General features: G+C 46.2%; 2 protein-coding genes across 2 annotated transcripts; one reads left to right on the top strand and one right to left on the bottom strand.

Annotated features, from left to right (window-relative positions):
- Positions 1–3425: 3425 nt before the first annotated feature.
- On the bottom strand, positions 3426–7015 carry LOC308103167 (uncharacterized protein). Its single transcript, XM_080453052.1, has 3 exons — positions 6966–7015; positions 4918–5477; positions 3426–4538 (listed from the first exon to the last, which is right to left on the bottom strand). Exons 1-3 carry the CDS (start codon positions 6985–6987, stop codon positions 3699–3701), a joined length of 1422 nt encoding a protein of 473 aa, XP_080309178.1. The 5' UTR covers positions 6988–7015; the 3' UTR covers positions 3426–3698.
- Positions 7016–9239: 2224 nt separating this feature from the next.
- LOC308103045 (uncharacterized protein) lies at positions 9240–11256 on the top strand (the record flags this gene model as incomplete). The annotated part of the gene is made up of 2 exons (XM_080452895.1): positions 9240–9333; positions 9819–11256. Exon 2 carries the CDS (start codon positions 9823–9825, stop codon positions 11254–11256), a length of 1434 nt encoding a protein of 477 aa, XP_080309021.1. The 5' UTR covers positions 9240–9333; positions 9819–9822.
- Positions 11257–11462: the final 206 nt, after the last annotated feature.

The raw sequence follows: 11462 nt of genomic DNA, 5'->3' as shown, positions 1-11462 counted from the left end.
TACAAAGCGTTGTGAGCTTGTAGATCTTGTAGACCAAGTGTGAATCATGTCCTTTTTTTTTTATCATCGTGCGTTCTTTCCAAACCATTACGTTTTTGTCCAGCATTGTTTAATTACATTATTAAAAAGTGTTTCTTGTTTTAAATTAATTGCAGGCAGTGTCGATCAATGACATCATGTCACGGTTATTAAAAATGAAGGAAACTCAAGGGGACATTATGTAATAATAACCGTTAATAGCCTATTTCCCCTTTGGAGATAGTAGTCTATGCTATACCTGAAACATGACAGTCATGGATGAACTACAAACTGGTGTTTTCACTTTCTCTATTTACGGTCCGTACATCTACATAAACGTTCAGATTTCAAATATAAAGTGCTTACGCCATGGCCATGGATGTTGCAATTGTGTACGGCTCATCAGAAGTACCCGTATCTTCCGTATTGTATCAATAAAAAGCATTTAAATCCAATTGGTGGCCATTTTCTCCGTATTTTCAAGTCCGTGACCCTATCGGTTGGGAGGTGTATTGCACTCTGATACATTATAACTCTATGAGAAAATGGCCACCAATCGGATTAAAATACTTTTTATTGAACAATACGGAAGATACAGGCATTTCTGAGGGACCGTACATAATTGTAACATCCGTGGCCATAGGGTAAGCACTTTCTTTTTGAAATCTGAAGGTATATGTAGATGTACGGGCGTAAAGGGAGAAAGTGCAAACACCAGGTTGAAGTTCATCCATGACGATCGTGACAGACTACTGTCGTGTGATCCATGGCTACCTGTATGCATGCTTGTGTGCATTCACTTTATCTGTACCCACAGCATGGCTTCTTTCTTTCTTTCTTTCATAATGATGGTCATGATCAAAATTTCCACTTACTTGCCACACTATATATTATTAAGCTGGCCTCTTGGATCAAGACTGTCATAGATGTATTTTATCAAGTCTGACTTTAATATCATAGATATGCAAATGTCAAAATTGATCAAATACATATTTGGCCTACTCTGTTCCACAGGAAACACTTCAAATTTGGGGGAAAAACGTATTAATCCATCTATATCCAGTTAATAAATACATAAGAACATCAGTTTGTAGTCCTATTTGGTCAAACATATAGTTATATTTGATTTTATCCATGCATATCACCCAGTCCTACATATAATAAACACATCAGCTTTAAATCTAATTTGTATTTGATTTCAGATTTCCAGAGGGAGGGGGGTTTACCAGGCTAGCAGGGAACCACCTGAAAGACCTTTGTTGTGCAGGCCAGGCATACATGCTTAACCATTAAAAGCATCTGTGTCATTTTAGATTTGAGCTATATACAGTATCGCACATTGGTTGGCTATTCAATAATTGCAGATATACAAGCTCATAGCACGCCACGAAAGATCTGCTATTTTTTGAAAAAACTTGCACATTTGTGCACATTTTTTAACATATATTTTTTTACTCAAATCTTTGCTTCTGAAGGTCCCTGGAACAACATATTTTGAGATGGGGGTCGGTGGCCAAATACATATCATTTTGGCTGGTCCTTGACATGAAAAAGTTTGAAAACCACTGATATTATAGCAACATACGTTTTTTTTTCAGAAAACTGTTTGGATTAAAGAAGACATTTGTAGAATCGGCCTCAGTTCTTAATGGGTTAAAACAAACCACATGACAGCACCAACCTGTCATGTGACTCCCACTGTCACCTGACCTAAATGTCACATCTGACTGACTGCCACTAACAACACCTTGGCACCCATCATCAGGTCAGCACATCATATAATTCAGTTCAATTCAGTTCAATTCAGTAGCCTCCCTAGGGAACCACCGTTGCCAAGGCTTGTGGGTTGTGGCCCATGACAGAAACTGTGTCATCTTATGAGCGTTAGTGAAGACCAGTTATATGAAGATAGGTTGAAAATGGGTGTGAAAAGTGGTCCTTTAGGTATTCAAAAGTACATGCTTTTAAACATACTTAAGCATTGAAAAGTACAATTTATAAAGTACATTTTCTTTTTAATACCAATGCATTGCTGTATTGAAACTATTGAAATGTTTCCCAAAAAAAAAATATTTTCAGACATTTTCAAGAATTGTAATTTTTTTTTACTTTTATGCCACAATCAGACATCCGCTCATTCTGTTAAAATGTATTTCATTACATTTTTATTTGTTAGGGATGATCCACTTCAACAGAGAATGAAACTGCATGACTGCACTGTTTACACGTAGCAGTTGATCATACAGTTTCAACTCTTGTCCTTGATTGGGCTTCACTACACCTGTCCGGTATAAAATCCAATAGTTCTACAATACAGTTCAGATATGTATTGCACATCACAATAAATCAAAATATACAATATAAAATCAAATACAAAATTATACATTTGGTTAAAATAGGCACAGCTTTGGTTTAGCAGCCCTTTCTAAAGAAAAGTGATTGTCCAAATGTAGTTCTATGATATGTTATCGGTCATCAGTGTTGTATTGGTGAATCTATCTCTGTTGGGATGCTATTTTAAAGACGTCACGCGCACATCGCTTAACACCTACACTACAGGGAGGTCACACAATGGACAATTGATATGCATCTAGGCTCATTCATATGTTATTTCACGCTGGTGTGACACCCGGCAGTCGGCAGCCTTTGTAAACTTTGTTGAGGTGTGAACTTATGGGTTGTTATTAATCGATGCGTGTGCGTGCTCCTGCTCAAAAGGTGGTGGGATGGCGTGTTACCGCGTCCCATGACCAATGCATCCCTACCATGCTGCTAGTCACACTGTTGTCTTATCTTTCCATGTTTATTCTCTATCATGCAGCGCTCCTGGCCTATGTTGTACCTAAAGCCTCCAGCAGGTGTCAGTGTTGTGCAGTGACTGTAATCTAAACCAGAGGTCTTCAATGTTTTCAGGCCAAGGATCATAGATATAGAAACCTAGATACCTCATTGGCCTCTGCAGTTCGTTGGAGCAACTGGTATCGCAATACCCTTGTATTGCTTCCGCCCTCAGTCGCGTGCGTCACAGAAGGGGGCGTTCAGTAGGCCTCTGATTGGCCTACCGAACGTCCCCTTCTGTGACGCACGCGACTGAGGGCGGAAGCTGGTGCGCGCCCGAGATACAGACGCCTCAGAGCCGGAGGAGGCGTCTACGTTTATATGTCTATGCCAAGGATCCCTTATCTGAGAGAGAAGAAGAGATGAAGCAGGGACCCCCCCCCCCCCCCCCCCACTACATATTGTATAAAATTGTGTTGCAGATCACACATTTTCATAGATTCCGTAGACAGTTTCATAGACTTTGACAGCATTATCATCTGTATTCACCTGTTTCCTAGGCTGTGTGTGTTTCACTTCCTGTCGATTTCATTGGATATCATTGGTCATCTGACCAGTTTCATTGGATTTCATTGGATCAAATCGACAGGAAGTGAAACACACACAGCCTAGGAAACAGGTGAATAGATGTGTATTTTCAGACATTTAACCACTTGAACCATCAATACTTAGTCTGCTCTTTTTTGCCAGACCCAGGGGGTCGGGCCTACATGAGGCTTTGTCGGTCCCCCTCTCCAAACGTTTTCGTCCATACATGGGCATAAAAGAGAGGGGGGATCCCGGACCCCCCCTGTTGAAGACCCCTGATCTAAACCCATCCAGTTCATCATCAGTCTCTGTGTTCACTTGTTGTTGAGAGTCCTCCCCACAGCCAGAGACCCAGCCAGCAGAACGCCCAGGGTCCCCAGCCTCCCCAGAGCCGCCATGCCCAGAGCCGCCGCCCCCAGGACCCCCGCTCCGAGAGGGGCCGCGGCTCCGCTCACCGCCTCCGCGGCGATTCCCCTAAACAGATCGGGGCCCGCCACCCGGCCCCCGTGCATATTTACCTTCATGTGGAAAGGGCTCTTTGGCGCGCCCAGAATAAACGCCCCTACCGCAACGAGGGAAACCGTTATGAGTTCCGCTAGCGGCAGTGGAACGTTTTTCGACGCGAGAAGAACCCTCGTGGCCAGAATGACGCCGACGGCCACCGAAGCTAAAAACGCTAAATAGGTACTTCTCGATCTGAGCTCCGCTTTGGCCGCGACGCCCGCAGACCCCAGCGCCACGCCCGCGGCGGTGGCCACGCCCAGCGCCACGCCCACCCTGCCCTGTGCTGCGCCTACTAGCGCCGGGAGAACGAGCCTCAGGGCGAGCGACGACGTCGCGGACGTCCCCGCCGACACCCATCCGGCCCCGTCGGGCCCCAGGCCGACCACGACCACCGTCCCCAGAGCCGAGCCCACCAGCCCCGCGGCCAGAAGCCCCACCCAGACCACCGAGTCCAGCGTCGACGCCACCTCGGCTCGCGGCTTCTCTTCTTCTCCGCCCTCCGTCCTGTCGTCAGCCGTCGCCGTGCCCAAACCGATCAGAAACCCCAGAATGGCCACGACGACCGAGTAGAGCATCATCCTGTCAAACATCCTGTAGCTGTTGTTGTTGCTGTTGTCTCCAGGTGTGTGTTTCAGCCGCTCTGTCAGCGCCTGTCACGATTACAAAATTAAAGTTGACGATTTAATTGTGTGTTTGGAACATATGAAGCCTTTCAGGCTTCATAATAAAAAATTGCATAAGACAGATTTGACAAATAACTGAAATATACAAAGAAAATATTGACATATTTGAACATTTTTATATGTGTAAAAAAAGCAGAAATAGCTGATCTACAAGCTTACAACGTGTCACGAAGTGACGCGTCGTAAGCTTGTAGATCTGCTATTTCTGCTTTTTTAAATATTTGAAAATGTGTGAAAATCTTTCAACATGGAAACTATTATGACGATTATGCACAAATAATTGCGCTAATCTCAAATCTCAAATAGTTGCGATTAGACGATTATGTAATCCTTGTGACAGGCCTACCTTCCGCAGGGCACAGCAGAACGCCACGGTCATGCCCATGCAACACGCCCCGGTGACGAGCCCACAGCGCCCGTACGCCACGCCCAGGTAGAGGCTGGTGAAGACGATGGACAGAGCCACGGTCATCTCGTTGACGTCGAGGGACGAGTAAACGGCCACGACCACGGCGCAGTGGGCCGCCACGTAGACCCACGGCGGGACGACGCCCCCCAGGACTCCGGGCGCTACGGCGCCCACCGCGATGGAGGGTCCCGCCACGGCCTCCGGCGTTAACCACGGCCTCCTGCCTCCTCCTCCTCCTTCCGCCCTGGAGGACAGCCTCATCGCCGCGGCGGCGAGGTGGAAGCCGGTTCCGAGGGAAATGAGTGCCGAGGCGAACGCCAGGCACGCCACCACCGCCCCGACCCCCGTGGGGCCCACTCGCGCGGCGCAGCGTGCCGCGGCGGTCAGGAGCGGACCGTCCTCGGTCAGCGGAGATTGGAAGGCGACCAGCGCCGCTTCCCCGAAGGCGAACCCCGCCGCTGCGCTCCCCACGGCCGTCTTCACAGCACTCCATGACCCTGGGAGGTGGAGAGAGATGAGGGGGAAATCAGGATTATACTTCCAGAGAGGACGGAGGAAATCAGCATTATACTTCCAGAGAGGACGGAGGAAGGGATTATACTTCCAGAGAGGAGGGGGGGGCACTCAACCAACAGAGATGCATGCAAGGATTGGGCCTCCAAAAGCTGTGGTAGAAAAAGTACTCAGTAAAAGAATCAAAACTGCAGTGTAGAAATACTCTTCAAAATTTACTTGAGTAAAAGTACTAAAGTATTGGCATCAAAATATACTTAAAGTACCAAAAGTAAAAGTACTCATTATGCAGAATGTCACATTTCACAAGTTCAACGTGTATAAAACCTTTTGAAAAAAGATCTACAAGCTCACAATGCGTCGTATCGCGACGCATTGTGAGCTTGTAGATCGGCTATTTTCAAGCAATTAGACTCAGAATCTCTCAGTTGGAACCATTCATAAAAACAAAACGAGTGTCAAAAGAGCTCATTATCTTTTTGGGAATTAGAAAAAAAAGGGGCCATTGCGGTTTGTTTGTCTTTTAGCACAAAGAACACAGTGGTCCCAGCATGTATACCTGTCAGGACACAGTGGTGTAAAGTAACTAAGTAATTTACTCAAGTACTGTACTTAAGTACAGTTTTAAGGTACTTTTACTTTACTGGAGTATTTCCAATTGTCTATTATTTTACTTCTACTCCACTACATCCCAGAGGCAAATATTGTACTTTTACTCCACTACAATTATTTGAAATCTTTAGTTACTAGTTACTTTGCAGATATAAATCATTACATTATAAAACATGCAATAACCACTTTCGCCCTATTATATTTGGAAATAGCAGATCTACAAGCTCGTGAGCTTGTAGATCTGCTATTTTCAAACATTTTAGTACTTTTACTTTTGGTACTTTAAGTACATTATGATACCAATACTTTTGTACTTTTACTCAAGTCAATTTTGAATTCCGGACTTTTACTTGTAACAGAGTACTTCTAACATTGCAGCATTGGTACTTTTACTTAAGTAAAACATTTGAGTACTTTTTCCACCACTGGTCAGGGTCAGGACACAGTGAAGTATTCATGTATGAACCTGCCTCTCCTGAATCACTGCTGTCACTTTAACACAAAGTGAAAGCAGTCAAAGCACCAGATGTGCTGAAACTTAACACCAGGAAGTGTGTCTGAACCAACAAACATGTTCAACAGAGCATGTCGGTTAATGTTTGCAAAACACTGAAACCTATTACTCAGTATGTTCATTAATTCTCTAAGATATAAGAGACAGCTTCCCTTCATCCTGGACAAGCATACTGTTCATTACAGCAAATGGACCATACATAATATTGTAGCTGAAACTTGTAGAGTCTTGAGATTAAGACTATGTTCTCTTGAAGTATCAAATAACAGATGCATGGCAGAGACATGTTAAACAGTTGTGCAAAGGTTAGGTTTAAATGTGCCATAATATTATTCTCTTCTCTTACCCAGACTTGTTGTGTCTGCCATAGTGGCACAACGTCCTCTCCTACTAAGCTCTGCCTCCTCTGTGATGTCACACTCGGCTCACACACACAGACCAGTGGCTGTCAAAGTGGGGTCTGGGGACCCACAGGGGTCCTTGAGAGGGTTCCAGGGGGTCCCCAGCAAAATGAGTTAATATAGCATCAAAGTTTTACTTTAACCACTTTAACCCTGTTTTATACTTTGGTTATTTGAAAATACAATAATCTACATCGCAATGCGTTGTGAGCCTGTATAGGCTATTTTCAAAAAAAGTTTGAATAACTTCTGTTATGGAGTTAGTTCCCTGGCACTATTTATTTATTTTGTTCTTTATTTATTTACTTACTTACATACTTACATTCTGCCCTGCATTTTTCACATATTTTATAGCGCCACCAGGAGGCAGATTTTTGCAAAACACATTTCTTGATATTACTCCTACAGATTTTGTCCAAAGATCACGCAAATCGGTACACATTATCTCTGTAGTCATGTGATCAACACGGATCTGTCAGGTGTGTAAAGTTTGCAGGAGTGGCTTGTTTTGAACAAAATGCCTCAAATCATAAACGCAGCGTCCGATTACCATGACATTTTGCACACACATCCACACTAGGAAGAATTGCCACCCCTTTCACATTGTCCTGCCACCAAGAGGCCACATTTTTTTATATTACTCCTACAGATTTTGTCCAAACATCACGGAATCAGATCGGTACACAATATGTCTATTAGTCATATGAACAGGACAGATCTGTCCGATTTTTCATATTCAATCTTGATTGGTAAATTTCGAACATTGCTGGCCCACAATAACCTACTGTACCTGACCTGGCGGAGACCTTCCAGTTTATTTATGTATTTATTTACTTATTCATTCATTCCATATTGGGAGTCTCCAGCCAAAAGATTTGAGGGTCTTTGACAGGAAAATGTTTGAGGACCACAGACAGACCATTATCAGCAGACAGAAAAAAAGGAAGAACATCTTCAGACTTTGTGTTCATCGTGTCTGCTTTCAGCATTATGTCAGTGGTCTAGCCCTGTGTGCTCATAGGCTTAACCTTCCATTTGGCTTGCCTTGGAGTGGTCCTTAGTCACAGTAATCTTTTTTTATTTATTTTTATCCCACGATTTTGTAACCCTTATTTTTCACCCGGTGCCAATTTGCGAAGTGATCCTGGGCACTACACTCCCCTCACCAGCCTAGGGAGGCCAGGGCCGAGCTCATGCCTCCTTCAATGCGTGAGAGCCAACTGACCTTCTTTCCGTGGAAGGAACACGTTATTCCAACCAGTTCCCTTCGCCTCCATCAGGCCCCTCCATATAGCGACCAGGATTACTACATGTTTTTGTGAGGGTATTAATTACCCTGAGAGACACGGGGAGAACATGCAAACTCCACAAAGAGTAGTCACAGTAAGCTTTGATTTATAATGTATATTGTAATAGCCTACATGGTGTGAGCTTGTAGATCTACTATTTTCGGTGAAGGAATCTACTACTGCCAGGGGATATCCTCTGATTCACTGAGCTCCTCACTCAGGGGCGTCACAGGGGGGGGGGACTGAGTGGGACTGAGTTACTAGGGCCCCAGGTAAGGGCCCCCCAAAAAATTATAGGGGGGCCCACAGTGAACTTTGTCCCCAGGGCCCATAATTTGGTGCTACGCCCCTGTCCTCACTTCCTCGCCACTTGTCGTGTGTTGTATGGTCATGGCCCCCCTCCTTGATCCATGCAAGTTCTGTTGGAGGTTTCGTCCCGTTAAAGAAGAGATTTTCCTTTATTCCTGGAGTATTGTATTATATTTCAGTATTGTTTACTAGTGTTATTTTATCGCTATTATTTAGCTATTTTCTGTGCGCAGCCTTAGATCCTCAGACAAGTCCCTCTTGATCGTTCCCATAGCCCGCCTCATCACACAGGGTGGCCGGGGCTTTTGCTGTCCGGGCCCCTAAGCTTTGGAACGCCCTACCTGATGCCCTAAGGCTTGCAAAATCAGTGTCCTCTTTTAAATCTCTTCTGAAAACTCACCTCTATGTGAAGTCCTTTTCTTAAAATGTCTTGCCATTTTTGTTGTATTGATCTTATTAATCTGTATGAGCTGAAACACAAGAATTTGACTGCCGTGTACTTGCATAAAAGGTATGTCAGGCCATGATGCAAAGACTGGACAGACAAGATTCCAATTCCTGGCAGTGCCATGTACAGAACCTCCTCCTGGGTGTGGTATGTTTATTATAAAACAATGCATTCACACCACACCACACTGCACATCAACTTATATTAAGGCTACTCTCTGAATCACAAGAAATAACTGCATTGACATGGAATCGTCAACACATCAGGGTAAGAGAAACAGTTCCTCTTCAACTGTTAAGCTTATACTTATGTACTGCGGACAGGAATCGAAAACCAATCCAACACTGTCTGTAATTCTGTGTAATCTTTGTATCTAAAGAATATAGGCGTGCATGCTCGTGTAGTCGTGTTATAATGTTTTGTTTTCTGTAAACAGAATATTTAACTGGTACAACAACAGCAGCAGTTTAACCACTTTTAACCTGGCATTCCCAGTTTGGGCATTTCATTATACTGTAGGCGAAAATTGATATAGCTTCAAATAGTTCTCAATGTGTCAAGATGTGACAGGCGGTGAGCTTGTAGATTGGCTGTTGTTGACAATGTTTGTATAGACTATAGAGCTTAAGTGGTTAACAGTGGGTACAAGACCAAAACCGACTGAAACGGTAAATCTCCTTGTAAATCGTTCAATTGAACAAGGAGACTCTAAATGTCTTCCTACCGCCTAACTCTCCGTCCCTCTGTTACAGCAACATGGAGAGCAGTGTGGATATCTTCATTCAGTGGTTTTGTCGTTGGTACCACCCTATTCACCGCTCGCGAGGCCTCCACCTTCCTGACCACCGGTCATCTACATCCGACGGTGCTCAGGGCGGCGGGTGTTCTCGGCACGGCCGGCATCGGCGCGGTCCTCCTCTGTGCGGCCGTGGGTTTGGCCGCGTTGACCCACGTCCGCAGGCCTGGCGGCGGGCTCTTCATCGACGGCCTAACCCTCTGATGGGAACGGGACTGCAAGCGGCGCTGTCGTGGGGCACGTCCGGGCGGCTGGCGACGGCCGCCGCGTTGCTGGCGTCGGGGTACGTGACGACGTCGTCCCGGAGCAACAGACCGGCTGCGGCGGACTGCGTCAAGTACGTCGACGCTCGGCAAGTCATGGCGATGTTGGCCGCGGAGTTCACGGCCAACTTTGCGGGCGTGGTCCTCGGGATGGCGCAGGGCGCCCACCTCGAAAAGTGGAACGGAAAAGCGTGGCCGACAGGCCTCCGGATGATGCTCGCGATACTGTGGTTTTTCTTCATCTCGCTCCGCGTGTCCACGGACAAAAGCCTGTGGATGACGCTGGGACACGTGCCGTACTACACCGCCATCAACTTCCTGTCCTCTGTGTTTTCCGTGTTCGCCGTGCTGCCTGGCTTCCTGGCGGGCATGGGCGGGGTTTCAGAGGCCGACCCGGAGTCGGAGGCGGAGGCCGTCTTGATGCTGGGGTCGGTGGTGTGGGTGGGGGCTCTGTCGGCAGGGCTGCTGGGAGCGGCGTTGGGAGCGGTGGCCGTGGTCGGTGTGGGGCAAGGGGTCGCCGGGAGGGTGGCCGTAGGGGCCGCCATGATGTCACTGGTCGCCCTGAGGCTCGTCCTGCCGACGTGCCGGGTGGCGGGGGCCGGGGGTAGCGTGGGCTGTCTGTTGGGGGCGTCCGTCGTGGCGGGGATGTCACTGGCGATGGCGAGCCGTTCTTCGTCGCACACGTTTCTCACACTCATATGTTCCAGTTTAGGGGCCATTTTGGGATCAGGTGGTTTTGAATCAGGGTTGAACACTGTAACTGTCCTGACCGTAGCGGGAGGAACAACCATATTCCCGTACTGGGAGGTTGCTGTGACGCTTCCGTCCGATCTGCTTCTTTTGGATTTCTACCGGGACACATCTGTGGACGGTGCAGCGCTAGCTGCCTTACTGCTGGGTGTAACAGCTGTAGGGGCAGCCGTGCTGGGAGGGGCCGCGCTGGCCACTGCTGCGATGGGGAAGTTAGGGACGTTAGGGGTCTTGTTGGCTGCAGTGGTTTCTTTAGGGGTGACATTCATAGAGAGGCTGAAGACACTCGGTGAGCCAATTGAAATCATGGGTTCTATGATGGTTTTACTGGCCCTGCTGTCTGGAATAGAGATGACATACTTTATCCAACATAGACCCTAGTGGATCTAGAATAGAGATGACATACTTGTCTTTATCCTACATAGACCCGTATCTAGAATAGAGATGACATACTTTATCCAACATAGACCCTAGTGGATCCGGAATAGAGATGAAATAGCCTACTTTATCCTACATAGACCCTAGTGCATGTGACAATTAACTGAAACCCTTTATGCTTTGCTTTATGTCAATAATAGTGAAATAAA

The sequence above is a fragment of the Gymnoscopelus braueri genome (genome assembly GCF_963280865.1).
Source record: "Gymnoscopelus braueri genome assembly, chromosome: 16".
Classification (NCBI taxonomy): Eukaryota; Metazoa; Chordata; class Actinopteri; order Myctophiformes; family Myctophidae; genus Gymnoscopelus; species Gymnoscopelus braueri.
The sequence above is the reverse complement of the archived record's forward strand: the minus strand, read 5'-3'. Positions and strand labels throughout refer to the sequence as shown.

Coding starts and splice junctions, on each gene's coding strand:
- LOC308103167 (XM_080453052.1), bottom strand. CDS start 6,987: ATGGCAGACACAACAAGTCTGG. Junction 5,478..6,965: donor GGCAGACACAACAAGTCTGG/GTAAGAGAAGAG, acceptor TCCACCTCCCAG/GGTCATGGAGTGCTGTGAAG. Junction 4,539..4,917: donor TCTGCTGTGCCCTGCGGAAG/GTAGGCCTGTCA, acceptor TAATCGTGACAG/GCGCTGACAGAGCGGCTGAA.